The 25,383-nt window shown below is 46.2% G+C and overlaps 1 protein-coding gene across 3 annotated transcripts in view; it reads left to right on the forward strand.

Moving 5' to 3' along the window:
• Positions 1-25,383, forward strand: part of ABR (ABR activator of RhoGEF and GTPase) — a 188,110-nt gene that overhangs the window by 72,978 nt on the left and 89,749 nt on the right. For 2 of the 3 annotated variants that reach the window (XM_029611251.1, XM_029611252.1), the window contains exon 2: positions 23,349-23,530. In XM_029611251.1, the coding sequence (XP_029467111.1) occupies positions 23,349-23,530 (182 nt within the window). Of the gene's footprint in view, positions 1-19,546; positions 20,349-23,348; positions 23,531-25,383 lie in introns of those variants that run through there. The other variant, XM_029611253.1, reaches the window with a different exon arrangement.

Raw genomic sequence — 25,383 nt, forward strand, 5'->3', positions numbered from 1 at the left:
GCATGCAGGTCCGGCTGAGGGCCGGGCTCCCTGTTTCTGTTCCTGCCTGCCTGGCTCACCATGCCTGCTCAGCTCACCTCCCACGGTGTGGCCTTGGGCTCCTCCTGGGGTCCTGCCGTGGCCCAAGGGCTCACCACCCGCCCGAGACGACCGCGCCCGCGCGCGCTCGTAACACATATATACATATGCAGAGAAATACATACACCTCCAGATCTATATCCATAAATACTGTACATATAGAAAAAGTATACACAGATTCAGATCCATATGTAGAGAAATACACACACCTGCAGATCCCTCTCCAACTATACATAAACAGAGAAATACATACACCTACAGATCCATATACATATATTCATATGCAGAGAAATGCATACACCTCCAGATCCCTATATTCTGAATATATACAGAAAGTACACATACATGCAGATCCATATGTAGAGAAATGCACACACCTGCAGATCCATATCATATATACTGTACATATACAGAATGTACACAGGCAGATCCATATCCATATATAGAGAAATACACATATCTACAGATCCTTAGACATAGATACAAATGCAGAGAAATGCACACACCTGCAGATCCATATACGTATATACATATGCAGAGAAATGCATACACCTCCAGATCCATATATACTGTATATATACAGAAAGTACGCATATATGCAGATCCATATCCATATGTAGAGAAATGCACACACCTGCAGATCCATATACATATATACATATGCAGAGAAATACATACACCTCCAGATCCATATCCATATGTACTGTAAATATTTAAAAAAGTACATACACATGAAGATCCATATCCATATGTGGAGTAAATACACACACCTGGAGATGCATATATATAGATACATATGTAGAGAAATACATACACCTGCAGGTCTTCATCCATATATACTGTAGATATACAGAAAGTACATACACTCGCAGATCCATATCCATATGTAGAGAAATACACACATCTGCAGATCCATGTACATATACATATGCAGAGAAATACATACACCTACAGATCCATATCATATATACTGTACATATACAGAAAGTGCACAGGCAGATCCATATCCATATATAGAGAAATACACACATCTACAGATCCTTCAACATAGATACAAATGCAGAGAAATGCACACACCTGCAGATCCATATACATATATACATATGTAGAGAAATACACAACCTGTAGATCCTTATCCTTCTATACATATATAGAGAAATACACACACCAACAGATCCACACCCATCTATTCATATGCAGAGAAATGCACATATCTGCAGATCCATAATCTTATGTACTGTACATATACAGAAAGTACACACACTTAGAGATCCATACCCATATGTAGAGAAATGCACACACCTGGAAATCCATATCCATCTATACAGATGCAGAGAAATACACAAACTATAGATCCATATCCATCTATACATATGCAGGGAAATATACACACCTCCAGATCCATATTCATATATACTGTAAATATATACAAAGAACACACACATGCAGATCGATATCCATGTGAAGAGAAATACACACACCTGCAGATCCATAACCATCTATGCATATGCAGAGAAATACACAAACTATAGATCCATATCCATCTATACATATGCAGGGAAATATACACACCTGCAGATCCATATCCATACTTACATATTCAGTAGAAAACATATACCTACAGATCCATATACATATAGAGATATGCAGAGAAATACGCACACCTGTAGATCCAGAGACATTATATAGATATGCAGAGATATGTAAATCCATATATAAATATACATATGCAGATAAATATATGCCCTGGAAATTTCATATATATATGTATGCAGGGAAATAATTATACCTAAGGATCTATATATAGATATATATATGAAGTGAAATACATATCCCTGCAGATCCATATACATATGTGGAGTAAATACACACACCTGGAGATCCATATACATAGATACATATGCAGAGAAATACATACACCTGCAGGTCTTCATCCATATATACTGTAGATATACAGAAAGTACATAAACATGCAGATCCATATCCATATGTAGAGAAATACACACACCTGCAGATCCATTTACATATATACATATGCAGAGAAATACCCTCATCTGAAGATCCATATCCATCTATACATATGCAGGGAAATATACATACCTGCAGATCCATATCCATACTTACATATTCAGTAGAATACATAAACCTACAGATCCATATACATATAGAGATATGCAGAGAAATAAGCACACCTGTAAATCCAGAGACATATATAGATATGCAGAGAAATACATACACCTGCAGATCCATATACAAATATACATATGCAGTGAAATACATACTCCTGCAGATACATATACAGTACCTATATAGATATGCAGAGAAATACATACACCTGCAGATCCATATCTATCTATCTATCTATCTATATATATATATATATATATATGCTGGGAAATGCAAATACCTGTAGATCTATAGACATATCTACATATGCAGGGGAATACATTAACATTTTGAGAGAGAGCAATGCTGTGTTGTTCTGTGCGGTCTCCTTACCTTGTTCTAATGTAATGTAATAATCCCTTGGGGAATGCGGGAAGAAATTGAACTTTTATCTATTTATTATTTTTAGAGAGCACTTCCCCAGCTTGGAATAATTTGCACAAAGTGGTTTGCAAGTTGAAATAACAAAAAACTTTCAGGAAAAAAAACAAACAACAAACACTTATATCATCAAATAACACAAATATACCATAAAATATCCAAAAATAATAGTGACCCGCTCTTCCATGCCACAGACATCCTACCCCAACACCAGCTAAGCTCCAAATCTCCACTCTTTCCTACAGCCCCCGCCCCTCATCCTTCCTTGAATAGCCTCCTTTCCTGAGAAATACCATATCAACAGCTCAAGAACCCAGACATTCAAAGTTAAACCTCAGGAAAGAAGCAGTTCTTAACCTTTCTTTTTAAGGGCAAAAGTGTTTTCTAGAGCCTAATTTGTTAGAGGTGTGAGATTACCCCGCAGAACAGTGCTAGGAATGCTAACATTAAAAAGGTGTTTGTGGGAATGAGGCACTGATAACACTGAATTAGGGCATTAATGTACCAAAGGAGTGCACACTGCACTGATAACTGTGAAAAGGCATTGATTTACTGAAGGAGCGTATACTACGCGGATAACCCTGAAAAGACATTGATTTACCAAAGGAGGTCACCCTGCACTGATAACACTGAAAAGGCATTGATGTACCAAAGGAGCGCACACTGCACTGATAACACTGAAAAGACTGATTTACCAAAGGAGCGCACACTGCACTGATAACACTGAAAAGACTGATTTACCAAAGGAGCGCACACTGCACTGATAACACTGAAAAGGCATTGATTTACCAAAACAGCATCTATGGCACCCATCAATTTCCATAAGATTTGACCTTCTACTGATCATTACGAAGGATCCCTCCCCCTCGTACTCTCCCTGAGCCTGTCAGCGGTTGCCTGTGTGCTGCTGCCCCTGTCTCTGAGAGACGAATCTCAGCGCCACTCGCCATCCCTCCATGGTTCCAGTCACCATGGCAACAGACTCCGGCTTTATCCCTACCATCAGGCCCTGAAGCCGTTTTTGTACACAGCAGCAGCAGCAGCACAGCCTGATCCTGGATTGGGGGAGGGGTGGGGGGTTTCTCCCATTCCTTATGAAGCTGCAGCATGGTGCCATGGAGGTGAGGTGGCGGCTGACGCCACGCTCACACATACACACACACACACATGCACCACATCCAGATGTTACGCAGTCAGGCTCAGAGGAAGATAATCTGTGACTCCCTGTCAGGGGACCAGCGTCAAATATTTCAAACCAGAAGCACTTGGTGCAGCAGCACCGTGTAATGTGATTGTGATGCAAGGTCTGCTCCTGGCCTTGTGTATTCTTGCGTGGCTCACAATTTAATGAAGGAAATTTTGAATAGCACTATCAGTGTTCCTTCCTCAAAGAGCCTCCACGATTAAGTGTGAGGTTAGGGAGCTTAAGTGACTAGCTCACAAGCACAGGAGAATCAAAGCCGATCTTTAATCAATGCACCACTAACACTACTAACCCACTTCTGTCCTCATAAGACACCCCAGCCCCCTGATACCCCGCTGCCATCCCCCATCACCAGCTTTCTACCTTTGGATCGCGGGCTTACTGCCAGCACATTGGCAGTCCATTGTAATCCACACTCATCCCTCCATGGGACAGGTGCCCGCTGGATAATTTGTTTAAAACATTTTTGACTGTTTGAGATCTTTCCTTGCATTGTATTTATGGTTCTATATTTCTTATGCTTCTCCTTGGTTTACTGTCACTGCTTTTGGCAAGCTGGAAGAGCAGGCTGAATAAGCTTGAACTTGGCTCTGTGTCATATTTTTTGATTCTTTAGGCTGGGTTTCAAATTATATTGCAATCGACTCACAGACGGGGGTCACTGTTTGGACTTGGTGTTTGTCAGTAGCTCTGTCGGGGATGATTGTGGCAACTCTCCGATGTCCCCTGGGTCAGATCACTTCTTTAGTTTTTGATTTACCGTTCCTGAAAAGAGCACCACTATCAAAGACTTTTTCTTCCACCAGGGCAGTGATGCAGGTCATACAGACGCCACTGATTTTTCTAACCTCATTGCTCCTGTGCTCGAGGTCTCCACCAACAATGATTTGGCTGTTGATGTTGCAAAATGGGACTCTTATCATTTTGACTGCTCTGGAATTGCTTGCTCCCCTTAAAGTCTCTGCTCCTCGTTCACACACATCACATTCTTGGATCACTCCAGCTCTCAAATCTGCCGGGCAAACCTTGAGGAAAAGTGAGTGGCGCTGGCGTAAACGTCACACTCCAGACTCCACTCTTTCTTATCATAGGCTCCTGTATTGGGACCTGTACTTTTCAATATTTATTTATTTATTTATTTATTTATTCATTCGGTTTTATATACCATCATTCGGTTTAGCCATCACAACAGTTTACAGGATCAAAACAACAATCAGATAAATTATACATAGTTGCAAAAGAAGAAAACAATAACAATAGTGAAATGATAGGTAGAGGAGGATGGTGGGGTGAAAGAGGGGGAGAAGGGAAAGATGTAAAAAGGAAAGTAACAAACATAGTATTAATTCATCTTAAAGGAGGGCTTCATATTAAATTTCTGAAATTGTAACACTTAAGGTTGATGCCAGTTGTAGTTACTGGTTTTTTCTTGTTTGGTTTGAATGGTTGAATTGATTGTAGATGGATTGTTAAGGATGATCATTGATGTAGACTGTATGGAAGAGGAAAGTTTTTAGGTCCTTCTTGAACTTTTTGATGTTAGATTGAGTTCTTAAATAAGGCGGTAGAGAGTTCCATTTTTTTGGGGAAGCAATGGAGAATGCTCTGTTTCTAGTAGTTGATAGTCGAGGATCTTTAATGGGAGGAATTTTTTTTTTTTTTTTTTTTTTTTAATTCTTTATTTCTCGTTTTCATACAATTTACAACGAAATATATTGTAAACCTTCTTACACATAATTACCCATTATCCAAAACATACTGAAATATAAGAAATATATAGGCATCAAATCCATGCATCAATACTTCAATTATAACATTACAAATATCCATACAGTTCTATATTTTGGAAGTACAAGTATGAGTTCTAGTTAACACAAAATTAATATTACTTTAATACCTTGTAATTTTATCCCACAGGCAATATTGGAGGCTAAATATAAGGAACTAAGATTAAAGGAGATGTAATCATGTAAATAAAACACTTATAAATTTTATCAACTAAATTCAATATCTTTGTCCGATATAGTTACTCACTTTCTAAGTAGCACTTGTAGGAGAGGACTCCGCTAAGGGAGCCTCAGGTGTTATTATATTAGATTGCTGTGATTCTAAGAATTGTTGCAATTGATTAACTTGATAAAATATATATGCTTGGTCTCCTTTCTTTAGCTCACATCGACATGGAAACCTTAATAAAAATGCAAAACCCAGAGAGACAATTTGTTGACGTAAGGCTAAAAATTCCTTACGTCTATTTCTAGTAATTGGAGCCAAGTCCGGATATATTTTAACCACCTGGTCATGAAATGTTATTGGAAATTTTTAAAAATATTTTTTCATGACTGTAGCTACGTCTTGAGTGGTAACAAAGGATACAATTAATGTATTCCTGTGAATAACATCTAATGAAGAATCTTCTAAAAAATTAGTCAAATTTGCAGGGACATGGGATTTGCTTGTAAGGAAATAGCATGTATTTATGGGAGGAATTGCTTCCTCAACATAAGATAATTTGTCTCTAAAAAACCTTTTTAGAGATATATATGGAATTTCTCCCAGTATCTGCGGAAAATTGGTTATTCTTACATTTAAATGTCGCATTCTGTTCTCTAATGACTCTAAACGTCTAGCACTAGCCATTTGATCTTTAATTAAACATACGTTTACTTGTTGCAATATTTTTATATTTTTCTCATTTTCAGTTAATCTAGTTATTGTCTCATTATTCTGAGTCTGCACAGTCAATAATTTACCTTGAAATTCTGTAGCAACATTATCAATTTTCTTTTCCATTCTAACCATAGCTGTATTTAGGCTATTCACAGCTTCTAAAATCCTATCAAGGGTTACCTGACCAGACTCAGCTGTTGTCTGCAATACATTCTGGATCAGTGGTTCCCCCTGCTCTGCATCCCTTTCCAATGGGATTTGCAGACTTTCAACACTGTCCGGAGTGCGTTGGGCTGGAGGTGGGCGACTGTCTGGACTGAGGGAGGCTTCTTCCTGGGAGGTACGTGAATCTCCATTTCGTGTACCTCCAACGGAGTCCTGAGCTTCTCCTCCTCGTTCTTCTAGTTGAATTAAGAACTTGTTGATCTCCAGCTGTGTCAAGGCAGAGGATGAAGGTGTCGAGGGATACACCCGAATCTTGCCTTTCCTTTTCGCTGGCATAGCAAGCCTTAATGGTGACAAAGTCCTTAATCCCGGTGATGAATGGAAATAACTTTCACGGAAAAAAATTTTATGCTCTAACTGCTCAAACTTCTCGAACTTCTCGAACGAAGTCGAACAAAGTCGCGCGCGCCCCTTGGGCGCGCGCGGCTTGGCAACGCGCCGGCGGCAGCGACGCACCGCAGGAGTGCGCCTTTTACGCTGTTCCTTGGCGCCTCCCTCTGACATCAGGGTCGGCAGTCGGGGCTGGCTCCGGCGAAGGAAAACAAGGCAAATAGGAACAGTTTTCAATTCTCAGGTAATATTCACCGCTAGCCTCAGTCCGTTCGCCGCAGGAGTGCGCCTTTTACGCTGTTCCTTGGCGCCTCCCTCTGACGTCAGGGTCGGCAGTCGGGGCTGGCTCCGGCGAAGGAAAACAAGGCAAATAGGAACAGTTTTCAATTCTCAGGTAATATTCACCGCTAGCCTCAGTCCGTTCGCCGCAGGAGTGCGCCTTTTACGCTGTTCCTTGGCGCCTCCCTCTGACGTCAGGGTCGGCAGTCGGGGCTGGCTCCGGCGAAGGAAAACAAGGCAAATAGGAACAGTTTTCAATTCTCAGGTAATATTCACCGCTAGCCTCAGTCCGTTCGCCGCAGGAGTGCGCCTTTTACGCTGTTCCTTGGCGCCTCCCTCTGACGTCAGGGTCGGCAGTCGGGGCTGGCTCCGGCGAAGGAAAACAAGGCAAATAGGAACAGTTTTCAATTCTCAGGTAATATTCACCGCTAGCCTCCATGGGAGGAATTTTTAGACAAGAAGTGTTGTTAGATCGAAGATTTGTTCTGGTAATTTGTGAAGTGATTTTTAAACCAGTATGTTTATGATGATCAGCATGTATTAATTTGTGAGTGATGATCAGGATCTTATAATCTATTCGAGATTTAATAGGAAGCCAATGAAGCGACATTAGTATTAGGGTGATGTGAACATATTTTTTTGTTCCTGTTAAAATTCTAGCTGCTGAATTCTGAAGAATCTGCAGAGGTTTGATGCTTGTTGATGGAAGGCCAATCAGAAGAGAATTACAGTAGTCTATTGTTGAGAAAATTATAAGTTGCAATATATTTATAAATGATCTGGAAAGGAATGCAACGAGTGAGGTTATCAAATTTGCAGATGATACAAAATTGTTCAGAGTAGTTAAATCACAAGCAGATTGTGATAAATTGCAGGAGGACCTTGTGAGACTGGAAAATTGGGCATCCAAATGGCAGATGAAATTTAATGTGGATAAGTGCAAGGTGATGCATATAGAGAAAAATAAGCCATGCTATAGTTACCCAATGTTAGGTTCCATATTAGGAGCTACCACCCAGGAAAGAAATCTAGGTGTCATAGTGGATAACACATTGAAATCGTCGGTTCAGTGTGCTGCGGCAGTCAAAAAAAGCAAACAGAATGTTAGGAATTATTAGAAAGGGAATGGTGAATAAAACGGAAAATGTCATAATGCCTCTGTATCGCTCCATGGTGAGACCGCACCTTGAATTCTGTGTACAATTCTGGTCGCCGCATCTCAAAAAAGATATAATTGCGATGGAGAAGGTCCAGAGAAGGGCGACCAAAATGATAAAGGAATGGAACAGCTCCCCTATGAGGAAAGACTAAAGAGGTTAGGACTTTTCAGTTTGGAGAAGAGACGGCTGAGGGGGGAATATGATAGAGATGTTTAAAATCATGAGAGGTCTAGAACGGGTAGATGTGAATCTGTTATTTACACTTTCGGATAATAGAAAGACTAGGGAGCATTCCATGAAGTTAGCATGTGGCACATTTAAAACTAATCGGAGAAAGTTCTTTTTCACTCAACGCACAATTAAACTCTGGAATTTGTTGCCAGAGGATGTGGTTAGTGCAGTTAGTATAGCTGTGTTTAAAAAAAGGATTGGATAAGTTCTTGGAGGAGAAGTCCATTACCTGCTATTAATTAAGTTGACTTAGAAAATAGCCACTGCTATTACTAGCAACGGTAACATGGAATAGACTTAGTTTTTGGGTACTTGCCAGGTTCTTATGGCCTGGATTGGCCACTGTTGGAAACAGGATGCTGGGCTTGATGAACCCTTGGTCTGACCCAGTATGGCATGTTCTTTTGCTCTTATGACTATCAGTCACAAACATTCAAGCCGATACAGTACAGTGCACTCTGTTAACCCGCGATTGGACGTGCGTTTTCGACACACTAGCTTTACCCCTTATTCAGTAAGGGGTAATAGCGCGTCGAAAACGCGTGTCCAACTCCCCCACCCCCCCCGAACCTAATAGCGCCCGCAACATGCAAATGCATGTTGAAGTCCCTATTAGGTATTCCCGCGCGATACACTAAGTAAAATGTGCAGCCAAGCCACACATTTTACTTTAAGAAATTAGCGCCTACCCAAAGGTAGGCGTTAATTTCTGCCGGCGCCGGGGAAGTGCACAGAAAAGCAGTAAAAACTGCTTTTCTGTGCACCCTTCGACGTAATATCATGGCGATATTAAGTTGGAGGCCCAAAAGTTAAAAGTGAAAAATTAAAAAAAAAAAAAATTAAAATGGGCCCGCGACTCGCGGGTTGAAAACCAGACGCTCAATTTTGCCGGCGTCCGGTTTCCGAACCCGTAGCTGTCAGCGGGTTTGAGAACTGACGCTGGCAAAATTGAGCGTCGGCTGTCAAACCCGCTGACAGCCGCCGCTCCTGTCCGAAAAGAGGTGCTAGGGACGCGCTAGTGTCCCTAGCGCCTCTTTTTGCCGTGGACCCTAATTTAAATAAATTAATTTACTGTATCGTGCGCACAGGAGAGCGGGCGCTCACCCGCTCTCCTGCGATTTTTACTGTATCACCCCGAAAAAGAGCTTTCACCCTGCCCAGATTAGGCAGCTCGGGTATAATCCCAGGGTTCTGCTTAGTGGGGTCAGAAAGCTTGCAGGTTCTCTCCCCAGTCCGGGTGCCTTGTCCGATACTCCCTCTGCTGACTCATTTGCCAAGCATTTCGCTTTAAAGATTGAAAATCTCCAGCTCAGCCTTTTCAAACAATTCCTCTGATGTTTCTCCTTGCTGGTCTTCTTTCTCTAACACTTCGGAAATAGCAATTGAGCGCATTATTTCTGCCCTGAACACTGTTTTCTGCCCTGTGAGTGGCTGCTCCGCAGCTCTGTTCAAAGTTACTAAGGATGCCATTGCTCCTTTTCTCACTTCCTTCATGAATCTACCCTAGATCAGGGATAAGGCCCTGCATCCCTTAAAGAAGCAGTGGCTCGACCATTATTAAAGAAACCCAATCTCGCCTCCTTGGATTTAAATAACTACAGGCCAATCTCTCCCTTACCTTTTATGGCTAAGGTTTTGGAAGCTGGGGTGTGAGTTCATCGAGGATAAGGAAGCGCTCGACCCGCATCCCCATCTGGTTTTAGGAGAACCGTGGGTACAGAACTGTTATTGTTGTCCTTAGGCGAGGTCTTGATTCAGGTCATCGTTATGTCCCCGATTCCCTTGCTATTTCCCCTCTGCCTTCGTCACAGTTGACCACTCCATCCTCCTCCATTGACTGCAGGAACCACAGAATAGCCGGTATTGTCCTGGCCTGGTTTTCCTCTTTCTTGCACAATCGCCCTCGGCAGTTAAAAGTTCTCAATCAGACCTCTCGGCGGTCCCCCTTGAAGGCTGGTGTTTGCTTTTTAACATTTACTTGTGCCGATCTGCAAATTTGTATCTGGTCTTTGCGACGGGTATAAAATGTATGCAGATGGCTTCCAATTTTACATTCTGCCTCATTCCACTTGGCAAGATACTGTCGAACACGTTCAAATTTTGCATTTCTGCAGTGGAACAATAGCGCCTTCAGAATAAAGTAGCTCTTAACAGGAAAAGACTGAATTTCTTCTTATTCAAAGAACACACTCTATGTTGCAAATTCTTCCATTGCTCTTCATGGTTGCTCCTTTAACATGCGCCAAAGTATTAAAAGCTTAGGTGTGTAGCTCGATCCCCAACGTTCCTTTAGGGCGCACATCAAATCAGTTATTAGTGCAGGGTTCTATAAGCTCCGAGTCTTGCTGGTTTGAAGTGTCTGTTACATGACTCTGAGTTTCGAACCATTGTTCAAGCTTCTATTTTCACTCTAATTGACTACTGTAAAGGCCTCTATATTGGCCTCCCTGACACTGCTTTACAACCCTTTCAACTCCTTCTCAGTGCGGCTGCCTGACTGATTTCTCGGGTGAAACGACACATGCATATTATCCCTACATTTATAGATCCGCATTGGTCACCTGTATGACAGCGCACTGAGTATAAAATTGGCCTTACTGGGTTTTTGGGGGGTTTTTTTGTATCAATATTTTTTTTTGTATCAATAATTTTTATTGGCAAAGCAGAACAACAATTACAAAAACATTGAAATAGGATACAAGAAAGCAATGACAAATGAGCAAAAGCCATACAGCCAGATCCAAAAACTAAAGACTACAGAAGACTGTGGAACTGTGCCATAATATTTCCCCCCTTTTCCCCATAGAAATCCTTACCAATTTTCAGTAAGAAAAGCATTATTAATTCGCAAGAGCAATTTCCAATTGTCATTACAATTTGCATATTGCATTGCATTTTCAGTGGTACCAGTCGGACCAAAGGAGCCGGTCATATATCAGGCAGACGAGTACTCAAGATCACGAGAGAGATGATATAAGCCAGAAAAGAAAGAAGGAAATGATCACCCAAATGAGAATTTAAGAGCACCAAACATGAACAATCTTAAGACAAGAAGTAAAACTTTGGACTCATAAGGGAGAGAATTCACATAATCTTCCCAAATGCTGCTCATGAAGTCAAATTTATTTGTGAATAATTTTTTGGCTGATAGATACTCCAAACACAACAGTTTATGGAGCTGGCGTTTCCATTGGGACATTAAAGTGGGGTCTCTTTAGACCAACTGGATAAGAAAACACTCTTGGCTATTAAAGAGACCTTATCCATAAAATATTGTCTAGTCTTAAGCAAGCCAGGTGTCACCCTCTCATACAGGCCAATACAGTAAGGCGCGCACGGCTGAGCGCACCGTTTAACCTGCAATTGGCCATGCATTTTCGTCACCCATCTATTACCCCTTATAAAGTAAGGGGTTTAGCGCGTCAAAAACATGCTGCCAAATCCCCCTGAAAACTAATAGCACTCATCACATGCAAATGCATGTTGATGAGGCTATTAGTTAGTCCCCGAGATACCGAAAGTAAAATGTGTGCACATTTTACACTCAGAAATTAATGCTTACCCAAGGGCAGGCCTTAATTTCTGAGCAACCCGGTAAAGTGTACAGAAAAGCAGATATCCTAGCGATATTAAACTTTAAAAACTTAAAAAACTTAAAACTTAAAACTTAAAAACCTAAAAACTTAAAAAAAAAAAAGTTTAAAAAAAATCTGCCCGTCGGTCAGCAGTTAGCAAAACGGATGTTCAATTTTACTGGCGTCCGTTTTCCTAACCCGTGGTTAAAAAACTGACATCGGTAAAATAGAGCGTTAATTGTCTGACCCGCTGACAGACACCTCTATCGCTAATAAGGCGGCACTAGGGACATGCTATTGTGTCCCTAGCGCACCAACTCATTTAAGTCCAGAATCGTGCTCCCAGGAGAGGCACCTGGGTGTGCGCTGGGAGAGCGGGCGCTCAACACGGAGTGCCCGCTCTCCCACATTTGTTACTGTACCGGCCTGATAGAGGCCAAATAACCAGATTCTAGGCTCCATTGGAATAGCCAGGCCCCACAACAAGGAAATAAATTTACCGATATCAACCCAGAATTCCTGGATAACCACACAGGACCCAAAACAGTGAATAAAATCCCCCTTCTCCTTTAATATAAGCCTAGAAAGGCAAGATGCCCATCTTAAACGCCCTTACTTGTGAACGGTAAGCTTGATGTGCTTTCCTGTTTTTAAAGCAATACATTCAGGTGCTTTTTAAAAAGGCTTATTTTTGATTATTCCGGGCTTACTTTTATTCTCAGTCTTCAGGCATGTTTCAGGCTTGTTTAATTTATGTTGGTTTTGTTTTAATCATGTGTAACATATTCTGTTTATGGATGTTTATTTTGTACGTCGACTAGGCCTTGTTTGTGTTAGGCGACTAATAAATATGAATGAAATACAAATGTAAATGTAAAGAACAGGTAATGTAGTTGTGGCTTCACCCCAGTGCATGCAGGGAGCTTTAGTTCTGACTTCCCTAAGAAAGTCCCTGCATACAATAAGGTCGTGTAACACCAGGACTGGATCACTCTGTTCCTAATCCCCCCACACCCCATCTGTGCCTCTCCACAACCCTTCTCCGCCTCTCCACACCCTCTCTCAGCTCCTCCTCTGCCCCTCCTCTATCCCTCCACACATTATCCTGCCCCTCCTCAACCCAGTCTCTCCAAACCCCTTCTTATCTCTTCCGCCGCCTCTCCACGCCCCTTCTCTGTCTCTCCACATCCCCTCCCTGTCTCTCTACTGTCCCTCCTCAAACCTCCACAACCCATCTTTGCCCCTCCAAAATCTTGTTTCGCCAAACCCCTTCTTAGCTCTTCCATTGCCTCTTCACATCCCCTTCTCTGTCCCTCCTAATCCCTCCACACCCCATCTCTGCCCCTCCACAACCCCGACTCTCCAACCCTCTTCTTAGCTCTTCCACTGCCCCTCCACACCCTTTCTCTGTCCCTCCACTGTCCCTCCACGCCCCACTGCTGCCCCTCTACTAGGGTTGCCAGTTGGCTCCAGCTTTTTCAGGACAAGCTGATCCAGTCCTGGGTTCACATCAATGTCTGCATGAATTTGTGGTCTTGGTTTTCTCAGGGAACTCGTATGTGACACATGAAGTACAAGTCCATGCAAGCAGAAGGGTAAAACCAGAAATGCATTACCCTCTCCTGAAGACCCTACCCTCCACAGCCCCTCTCTGTCCCTTCATAAACCCTCACTCTTTCCTTCTGGCATCTGTACTTCTATGAAGCCGGGGAAGATAATCCGTGTCCTGGTAAAAGTGAATCATTACTTTACTTTAGCAACACATAGAAACATAGAAACGACGGCAGAAAAGGGTCGATGGTCCATCCAGTCTGCCAGCAAGCTTCCCGTGGTAGTATCTGCCGTGCCGTGCAGGTTACCCCCATGTATTATTCAGTTCTGCTTGATGTACTTTGCTTATGGACTTGGCCGTGGAAGCAGTCCTGTGGTTTTTTTCCTTAATGTCTGAGCATCAGTACCCCAGGCTGTAAAAAAAGTCATGGCTCGTGTTGGTCGTCCCTGAATCCAAATTTCCTCGTCCCCTCCTTCGAAGCATGTAAAATTATCATGCCAATGAAAAGATCTGAATCTAAATCATTGGATGTCCTGCAGAATGAGGAGCTTCTTGGTGCAGTGGTATTTACATTTAGCAGCCTTGCAGTGCTTCATGCCCTGGTGTAGCCATGAATGACACCCCAGGGATAGAAAGACCTGGAGATCTCCTAGTGACAAGGCAGCAGGGACACTGCCATCACGCAGGGCTGTGAAAACAGAGCCACTTCTGGTTTCCAGGGTTGGGCTTGGGCACGGGGTATTGCCTTTTGTGCTTCCTGAGCAAACATTTGCTGCTGTTGAGCTGTGTGAGGTTATTCCAGGCTGCCATGACTCAGGGTAGTGCCATGTCTGAGGACTACAGGGCAAAAAAAGACGGTGAGGAAAACTGGGATAACACTGGAGGAAGAGCTCTCTCTTTAGCACACTGTAGTGCACTATTCCTAAGGTTACACTCTGGGAGTGGCACACTATAGTGCGGTATTCTTGTAGTAATGCTCTGGGTGTGGCATGCCATATAGTGAGACTTTTCTGTGGTGATGCTGTGGATATGGCACAATGTAGTGTGGTATTCCTATGATAATGCTCTGGGTGTGGCGCACTATAATGCAGTATTTCTGTGGTAATGCTCTGGGTGTAGTAACTATAGTGCGGTATTTCTGTGGGAATGCTTTAGGTGTGGTACACTGTAGTGTGATATTCCTGTGGTAATGCTCTGGTGTGGCACACTCTAGCGCAGTATTCTTGCAGTATTTTTATGATAATGCTCTGGGTGTTGCACACTGTAGTGCAGAATTCTATGGTAATGCTCTGGGCTTGGTATATTGTAGTGTCATATTTTTACAGTAACTTTGTGGGTGTAGTACACTCAATGTAGTGTTGCTATAGTAACATTCCAGTTGTGGCATGCTGTAGTGCAGTGTTGCTATAGTAACACTCTGGCTGGGGTACAATGTTGTGCAGTGTTACTTTGGTTACACTCTAGCTGTGGCACGCTGTAGTGCAGTGCTGCTATAGTAACACTCTGGCTATGGCATGCAGTGGTGCAGTGTTGCTATGGTTACACTTTGGCTGTGGAACAGTGTATTGCAATGTTGCTATAGTAACACTGGCAATGGCACGTGGTGCAGTGTTGCTATGGTTACACTCTGGCTGTGGCACGCTATAGTGCAGTGTTGAGATAGTAACACTTTGATTATGGTATGCAGTGGTGCAGTGTTGCTATAGTTACACTGATTGTGGCACCTTGTAGTGCAGTGCTGCAATAGTAACTCTTGCTATAGCAAGCTCTATTGCAGTGTTACTATGGTTATACTAGCAATAACATGTTGTAGTGCAGTGTTGCTATAGTAACACTCTGGCTTTGGTATGCTGTAATGCAATGTTTTTATAGTATCCCTCTGGCTATGGCATGCTGTAGTGCAGTGTTATTATGGCTACACTGTTTGTGGCATGCTGTAATGCAGCGTTGCTATAGTTAATGCTATGGCATGTTGTAGTGCAGTTTTGCTATGGTTACACTCTGGCTGTGGCACACTGTAGTGCAGTGTTGCTATAGTAACACTCTGGAATGGCTTGCTGTAATGCAGTGTTGCTATGGTTACACTCTGGCTGTCGTATGCTCTTACAGAATTGCTAGCATAGAAATTCTTGTCACTTCACCCTCCTTGTTTTCCTCTGCTCCTCCATATTTAGATCTGCAGGAAGGAGCCTGGAGTCACAGGAGGGTGAGAGTTATAACTGCAGAAGTATACATGAGGAGAAAAATGTATGTGTGCATACATAGAATAAGACAATGTGCACTGGAGCAGAAACAATTTCCATTTTTCTGATTGGCCAAATGTTCTGTGGGGGGAGGGGTCTGTGCAGCTGGCCACACTGCAGAGCTTAATCTGTCTCTCTTCATTAATGGATCTGATTCTGCTAGGTAAAAAGGAGGCAGAAGCAGGACTGCATTCTCCCTAATTAGAAGGAAGGCATGTATTACATAGATAAGACTGTATCCCGCAGATTGTCTGTGCCCAAAATGGATTTTCAGTCAAAACAACAAAATGTGTATCATAGGGGACCCTGAGGGAGAGAAACAGCAGATCTGGGTCAATCTTGTTCACAGTGTTTTACTTTTATATATCTTTAATAATGCACAGCACTGCATGGATTAACCACAGGGATACAGAGAAAGACTAACACAAGTCAGGCAAATGCAATAATTTCCTTTCCCAAAGAGCTTATAGCATATGATGTTAAGGCCAAACTATATCTTTTTAGGTCAGGGTAATGGAGGAGAGGTTAGGGTAGGGGGAGTTGAAGGGATGTATGTGAGTGGATCAGGGTAATGGAGGTGTGATGGGGCGGAGTGTGAAGGGATCTGCATGATTGGGTTAGGTTAATGAAAGGGTTGGGAGGAGTGTAAGGAGATGTGTGTGAATAGCGCAGGGTAATGGCGGGGTTGGAGGAGAGTGTGACAGGATGTGTGTGATTGGGTCAGGGTAATGGAGGGGTTACAGAGGGGGGAGTGTGATGGAATGTGTATGAGTGGGTCAGAGTAATGGAGGGGTTGGAGAGTGTGAGGGGATGTGTGTGAATGGGTAAGGATAATGGAGAGGTTAGAGAGGGGGAAGTGTGTGCGTGAATTAGGGTAATGAAGAAGTTAGTGGGGGAGTGTGAGGGGATGTGTCTGAGTAGCTCAGGGTAAGGAAGAGGTTGCAGGGAAGAGTGAAGGATGTGTGTGAATGGGTCAGGGTAATGGAGTGGTTAGAGGGAGTAGTGTGAGGGAATTGTGTGTGAGTGAGAAAGGATAATGGAGACGGGGGGAGAGTGAGGGGATGTGTGTGAGTGGCTCAGGGTAATGGAGGGTTTAGAGAGGGGGGAGTGTGATGGGATGTGTGTGAGTGGATCAGGGTAATGGAGGGTTTAGAGAGGGGGGAGTGTGAGGGGATGTGTGTTAGGGAGTCAGGATAATGGAGACATTGGGGGAGAGTGAAGGGATGTGTGTGAGTGGGTCAAGATAATGAAGAGGTTAGAGAAGAGTGAAGGGATGTGGGTGAGTGGGTCAGGGTAATGAAGTGGTTAGAGGTTGTGAGTGAGAGGGGATGTCTGTGAGTGGGTTAGGGTAATGAAGTGGTTAGAGGTTGTGAGTGAGAGGGGATGTCTGTGAGTGGGTTAGAGTAATGGAAGAGTTAGGGGCAGAGTGTAAAGGGATGTGTGTGGGTGGGTCAGGTAAATGGAAAGGTTAGCGAGGAGGGCGAGTGAGAGGATGTGCCTGAGTGGGTTAGGATAATGAAGTGGTTAGAGGGTGGGAGTGTGAGCAGATATGTGTGAGTGGGTTAGGGTAATGGAGGAGTTAGAGGGGGGAATGTGGGGGATGTGTGTGAGTGGGTTTGGGTAATACAGGGGTTAGAGGGGGCGGAGTGTGAAGGGATGTGTGTGAGTGGGTCAGGAAAATAGGTTAGAGGGGTGAGTGTGAGGGGATCTTTGTGAATGGGTTAGGGTAATGGCAGGGTTAGGGAGGATGAGTGTGAGGGGATTTGTGAGTGGGTGTGGGTAATGGAGGGGTTAGAGAGGGGGAGAGTGAAGGGATGGCTGAGTGGATTAGGGTAATGGCAGGGTTAGGGGCGGAGTGTGAGGGGATGTGTGTATGTGGCTTAGGGTAATGGAGGGGTTAAACAGGAGAGGGTGTGAGGGGTTGTATGTGAATGGGTTAGGGTAATGGAGGGGTTAGAGTGGGGGAGTGTGAAGGGATGTATGTGAATGTGTTAGGGTAATGGAGGGGTTAGAGTGGGGGGAGTGTAAGGGGATGTATGTGAATGGGTTAGGGTAATGGAGGGGTTAAAGAGGAGAGGGTGTGAGGGGATGTATGTGAATGGGTTAGGGTAATGGAGGGGTTAGAGTGGGGGAGTGTGAGGGGATGTATGTGAATGGGTGAGGGTAATGGAGGGTTTAGAGTGGGGGGGGCGTATGAGGGGATGTATGTGAATGGGTTAGGGTAATGGAGGGGTTTAGAAATGGGGGAGTGTGAGGGGATGTATGTGAATGGGTGAGGGTAATGGAGGGGTTAGAGTGGGGGCATGTGAATGGGTTAGGGTAATGGAGGGGTTAGAGTGGGGGGAGTGTGAGGGGAGTGTGAGGGGATGTATGTGAATGGGTTAGGGTAATGGCGGGGTTAGAGTGGGGGGAGTCTGAGGGGATGTATGTGAATGGGTTAGGGTAATGGAGGGATTAAGGGAGGAGAGGGTGTGAGGGGATATATGTGAATGGGTTAGGGTAATGGAGGGATTAAGGGAGGAGAGGGTGTGAGGGGATATATGTGAATGGGTTAGGGTAATGGAGGGGTTAGAGTGGGGGGACTGTGAGGGGATGTATGTGAATGGGTTAGGGTAATGGAGGGATTAAGGGAGGAGAGGGTGTGAGGGGATATATGTGAATGGGTTAGGGTAATGGAGGGATTAAGGGAGGAGAGGGTGTGAGGGGATATATGTGAATGGGTTAGGGTAATGGAGGGGTTAGAGTGGGGGGACTGTGAGGGGATGTATGTGAATCGGTTAGGGTAATGGAGGGGTTAGAGTGGGGTGAATGTGAGGGGATATGTGAGTGAGTTTTGGTTAGAGAGGGGGAGAGTGAGGGGATTGTGTGAGTGGGTCAGGGTAATGGAGTTGGGGTGGGAGGGGCGTGAAGGATGCCATTTTTCCTGTATTGTATCACATGAGAGCAGGCTCCATCCTGTTTTACTGAAGCATTTCTGTTGTGTGGCCCAGCGGGGAGCAGGCGTTTGTGCCTGTTTATTGCCCGTGGGCTGAGGTCCATGCTCGGCAGTGTTACATTACTCCCAGCTCCTCCGGTGCCTGGCTGGGTGATTGATAGGACTGCAGTGAGACTGGCGTTTCCTTCTCCGCTCTGGTACAAGCGCGACCTGCTCTTTCTGTTCAAAATATAAACTCGTGGTGATGAGGAGTGATAAGAGAAATGGAGATCCCGCCCCCCCCCCCCCCCATAACTCCCTCACTTCCTGCATCTCCTCCGCTGCAGCCCCCTGGATCCCTGCCCTCAGCATGGTTTCAGCTCCTTGGAGGGTCCCTTTCTTTTACTGGTGCAGCAGTGGCTGGCTGCCCTGTGCTGGGGACACACTCAGACTAGAGAGGGGTCCGTGCCCCCTTGCTGATCCATTGCGTCAGAGAGCCGTCCCCGGAACAGAGCAGCAATGTTAGCGACCGACGACGCCCGCTGTCCGCCTCCTCCAAGAACTGCTCAGCCCACGCCGGGACTGATGGAGCCGTGTTGCAGAGGATCGGTGGCCGCAGGGCGCGAGTTTGGCAGAAGAGGGAGATATGTGGGCTTGCCCGGGCTGGGTTCACCTGTTTACCTTAAGCAAAACCCTGGGCCATAGGAAGGAGGACGCATTTCCTGGTGCATTCTGGGAGCTCCCAGGACAGGCAGCTTGGGCTCCCTTCCCTTAGTCCATTAAGTGGATGTAATGCCCTGCTTCTCTCTATAGCTGCAGTGAGAGAGCCCCGAGGTGCAGCCTGCATTTATCACGGCTCTCACTCTCTCTCCCCAACCTAGGACCACTGCTTCCTCCCTTGCTTGGCCTGTGAGTGCCTGGGCTGAGAGGCAAAGCATCAATCGTGCAACTTCTGCCTCTGCGGCATTATTTCATCCAGCTGCCCCTCCCCTCCCCCCCTCACACACTCTATGTCTCCGAATCTTTCCCGAGGGAGAGCTCCATGCCAGTAATTGACCAGCACTGGTAGGCCAGCCTCCTCCCATCTCTCGCAGACAGAACCTGACAGAGAGTAAGGGGAGAGGAGTGCAAGCCCTGTGTCTCTGCTTTCTCCCTGGATTTCCCTCCTCCAGTTCCGTGCCATTATTCTGTGGAGCTTGTCCTCAAAGACGTGGCCCAGTGGTCCCTTGCTGAGGGTCAGCCCAGGAGCTTGTGCTGCCGGCACCGCTTTGTGGGGAGCCTTTCTGCGTGGAGATGAAGCTTTTAACCGCTGAGATTAATGGATCAGCCTGGGAGTCCCGGTGAGTGAGATTTTGCTGGCGTGGTAGGCGTGGGAGTCATGGAGCACCATGCGCAGCAGAACCAACCCCAAGCAACCAGTCTGGTTGGGGGTTTCTTCCTGAATTGAATGTTTTCAGATTTGACGTACTCGTGTCCAGTGGGCCTCCTGTTGCTCTGGAGGAGAAGGAGGTGTGCGGTGCCCTGCTATCCCCTGCTGCCTCAGACTTCAGGCTTATAACGCCCAGAGTCCCTGGAACCAGGCCATGGGCAGGACACCTCTTGCATTTAGTTTTTGAGTTGGGGATGCTATCACGCCATTAACTGGACTAAACTAGAGATGGTGCGTGGGAACTTTAGAGGAAAGTATGTGCTAGAGGAGCCAGGAATGGGACTATACTGCACTGTTAGTACCCAGGAGTGTTTCAGGCAACTCTACCTTCTTCCAGGGCCAGTACAAAGGCAGTTTTGGCCATGCACCCTCCCCGTCAAGCCCAGGAGCATTCCTCTCCCCTATCCAGTCCCCCAGGACCAGGGATGCACCGAGAAACTAGCAGGGAGCAATTTTGCCGGCTCCCACCACCACAACTAAAGAACTGGCACTTTCAGTGCTGCTGCAAACCCGGAAGTGATGCTGGCTCAGGGCGCTGCTGAAAGCCGCTGCTGTGGGAAAGAGATTCAGAGCAAGGGAGGCAGAGGAAGCGGCAGGGAAGATATTGGCCAGCTCCTGCTGCCATGGCAAGGCTCGAACCCCAGTTGATGCCAGCCTGGTCCGGTCCTGCCACTGCGGCCACTTAATGCTTTCACTGGCCCTGCCTTCTTCTAATGCATCTGGAAGGTCTGCGGTGCATCTGGAAGGTCTGCGGTGCAGAGTGGCTATGCCGTGCCAGGAGGCCAGAGGCAGACTCGATCTTAGTGACTGTAGTGGAGATTCTCCTCCTCTGGGCACCACAGGGAAACTCCAGCCAACACATACCACCCCCTCCCTTCCCCCACCTCAGTTGTTATGCTCCCCCTTTTGCCCTCCTGTGGTGGAAAGGTTTCTTCAGCTGGGATCTCTATTGGTTTTCCTTTTCCACCTCCGCCAGGGCAAAGGTCCCAGGTTCAGTTCAAGAGCTGGGGACATTGGACAGATGCTGTAGAGATGGAAAGTGACAATGCAGTAAATAGTGAAAAAGATCACATGCTGGACTGGACAGAGAATGCAGGAGTGCAGGAGCACTGTTACATTACTAGGACAGATGTGGGGGTGCACTAAGGCATTGCTGGGACAGATGTGGAGGAGCACTGCTACCCTACTGAGACAGATGGAGGGGTGCACTAAGGCGTTACTGGGACAGATGTGAGGGGGCACTGGTGCATTACTGGGACAGATGTAAAGGAGCACTGCTACCCTACTGAGACAGATGGAGGGGTGCACTAAAGCGTTACTGGGACAGATGTGAGGGGGCACTGGTGCATTACTGGGATAGATGTGGAGGTGTACTAAGTCATTACTGGGAGAGGTGGTGCATTACTGGGACAGATGTGGAGGTATACTACTGAGAAAGATGTAGGGGTGTACTGGTGCATTACTAAGACAGATGTGGAGGTGCACTAAGGCATTACTGAGACAGATGGAGGGGTGCACTAAAGCGTTACTGGGACAGATGTGAGGGGGCACTGGTGCATTACTGGGATAGATGTGGAGGTGTACTAAGTCATTACTGGGAGAGATGGTGCACTAAGGCATTACTGAGACAGATGTGGGTTGCACCGGTGCATTATTAAGAGATGTGGGGGTGCACTATGGCATTACTGGGACAGATAGAGTATAATGGTACATTACTAAGACAGATGTGCAGGTGCACTGGCATCACTGGGACACATGTGGGGGTGCACTGGTGCATTACTAAGACAGATGTAGGGGGTACTACATTATTGAGACCAATGATGGGATGCACTGGTAAATTCCAGAAAGGCATTTTAGCTGATAAACCTGGGAAATGGGTAGCCACATTGGAATACTGCATGCCAGCAGCACAGTCATTGGGAGCCAAAGCAGGGTGCGACTCTGGTGCATGCCAGAGTCAGACGAAGCTGGTACGGAAGACGTCAATCTGGGTTGGCCGATGAGCCCCCTTGAGACTCGTAGCTGAGTGCACTCAGCCTCAGCCATGTGCGCAGGGGAAGGCCTTCAGATGAGCCTCAGCAGGCTATAGCTGTGATCTTGCCACCACTGTTGAGTAATGGAAATTCTCCCCTTTAGCCGCTGTGCACCTGGGCCCAGTTCTGAGACCCCCAGGAGCGACTTTCCAGCAGCACAGCTTTCCCTCCCCCCATTCTTCATTCCCTGCTGCTGCCAGCCTCTTAGTCTCTGACTCACTGCACAGGGTGATTTTGTATGGAGCTGGTTTTTTTTTTTTTCTTCAAACAGACGGATGAAATTCCTTAGTTACCAGGGGCCGATTCTCATTTTATCAAGTCTGTGAGACGAATGATATTGGGGAGAGGGGGTGACTGCCTTAAAATGGGGGGGGGTCCCCAGCAGATGGGGGAAGGGGCAAGTCTGAAAAATGGGAGGAGTGCAGGAAGTGACATCATAGGTAGCTACCCCTTGCCTGGCCTTATATATGAATATTAAAAACAGGAGTCCTTCACTCCCCCCATGATCTAGGATGGTGCAGCTGAGGAGGTTTCCTGGCTGCTGCTGCTGCTACTCATTCCTGAGTCACCAGGAGCCGGGGAAGGGACCCTGAGCGTGATCAGTCCTTTCTGGCGTATTATTGGAAGGCATGACTGCTTTCCCCATTACTATGCACAGCAGCTGTCTGCATCCCTCAGCGAAAGTTTGCTGTGTGCGGGGGAAGCAGCCAGGCAGCTCCGTGTACCAAGCCTGAGGATGTGCTGACAGCCCGGGCCCGTCCACCCTTGCTTTCTCCCTGCTTTGGCAAGCAGGTGGCTCTGAAAGATGAGCACGGGGCTCTCCTCTCTGGCTGCTTTCATCCAAGGCACTCAGCGCCCTTTCTTGTTCCTCGTGACAGATTTTAACTATGGCCCAGAGGGATACGATGCTGATGGGAGCGAGGAGCGGAAGGCGCGGGAGGGCTCGGAGACCATGCCCTACATCGACGAGTCGCCCACCATGTCGCCCCAGCTGAGCGCCCGGAGTCAAGACAGCGGCGATGGTGTCTCGCCCACGCCTGTGGACGCCCTGGTGCCTGGGGTAGGTGCTTTACGCTTCTTTGGCTTGGTGATAGGAAATGGCTTGTGTCTGTGAAGCATTTCTGACTACAATGTGTGCAAATGACATTTTTTTGCATTTTTTTTTTTTGGTAGTAGTGTCGGCAGAGAGCCCCCTACCAGATAAAGCCCATGGTTACAGGGTCCCTGGCCCAAAGAGCTTACAGTCCGTCAGAGCACTGGGAGGCGAAAGGCTTGCAGGGGGGATACAAAATCCATACCTATACATGGGGTTGCAGCACCCACAGCGCTCGCTGGGGTTGGATTGTTTCTCTCCCTCCCGCCTGGCCCACTTCCTCTTCCCTGTTGCTCCCTCACCCCTTCCGCAGGGCAATCCCCAGCTCTGAGTGTTGTTTTCCCACTCCAGGGGCTGACTTCAGCCATGTCTCTCTTATTGTCTGGTAGTAATAAGCAGCTTCAGGTCCAATAATGAAATTTCCAGAGGGGCTGTGCTAGTCTGTGGCACCTTGGAGGATCCTTAACTCTGTTACTAGATAAGATGACAGCAGTCTCTGTGTCATTTTCACAGAGGATCAAGGAACAAGGAAAAGACAAAACTAGTACAAGAATGTAGAGGGTCTGTGTGATGGGAGATGGCATTTTCCCCTAATGTTTTAACTCTCTAAAATGTAGCTTGCCTCCTTTAAAAATAGCTACCAGCTTCTGTTTCTATTATGTCCCCTAATCACTGAAGGCACAGTGTTAAGGCTTCATTTTTGCACTGCCTAGGGACTGTGAGATCTCCATGGGCGCTGAGAATGGGCCGTGGGGGAGAGTCCCCTGTCCTGTGACTACAGGTACCAGAATGCACTTGGGAAAGCTTAGGCAGCCCCCATGTCTAAGAACATGTGCAGCTTGCCAGGTACGTGGGAGCAGTGTAGAGAGCCGACAGTGACAAGGCGCTGGGTCAGATGGAGGGGAGGAGAGTGCGTGGGCTGTGTGGCTGCTGAGCCCTGGCCTGGCTGAGGCTGCCGAAGGCACACACTGGTGCGTGGGAGGCCACAGCTAGAAGGAACCCTCTCCTCTCTGCAGCCTGAGAAGCCGCACTCCCTGCCTTTCCCACCTGGCCATGCTGTGCTCTCTTCACATTTTGGGGAGGAGTGGATTTGTGTGGGCTCCGTTTGGTCTGTGCTCGGGCCCCTGTGGAGGAATCGTGCCAGGGCCCCCAGCAAGACCCTTCTATCCCTAAAGCAGGGGGCCCATCCACTCTGCTGCTGCTCCTGCATCCCTCCCTTTACAAAAAAAAAAACATTTCAGTTGAGCTCACCGGATGACTAGACAGCTATGTCACGATGTACTGCTCCTGTCACAGCAGTGGGTGTCTGATTGCCCTGCTATGGCGTTAGGACTTTGGTTATTTGGCAGGAGAGAAGTAGCTACAAAAAATGTCTGTTTCTCCATGCCTTGAGAATGAGGCGCTTCCCTTCCTCCACTCCTCCCTGGAGCCTCCTGGCTCTTTCTACACTCCATGGGGGTGGGGGGTTAGAAAGCAGGGCTTAAAGGCCAGCCAGAAATGCAGATTCTAGCGTTGAGTTGTTTTGCAAAATGTTGGGGTTTTATTTCTTCCAAAGGATGGGTGGGACTATAAAAGATATTGTTTTGGGGGGGGGGGGGGGGGGAAGAGAGGACACTCTCACTCACACTCTCACTGTCAATCTCTGATACTGCCACCTGGTGGTGATAGAATAAGGTAACAGTGAGTGGCAGCAGATAAAGATCAATAGAGTTCATTCAGGATGCTCAGCTGAGATTTCTCCCAGGGCCACTGCAAGAGTGATTGGTGCCCTAGGCGTAACCGGTCATACACCCATCCCCCATTGGCGCAGTTCCAGCACC

This window comes from Rhinatrema bivittatum, chromosome 8, assembly GCF_901001135.1.
Source record: "Rhinatrema bivittatum chromosome 8, aRhiBiv1.1, whole genome shotgun sequence".
NCBI lineage: Eukaryota > Metazoa > Chordata > Amphibia > Gymnophiona > Rhinatrematidae > Rhinatrema > Rhinatrema bivittatum.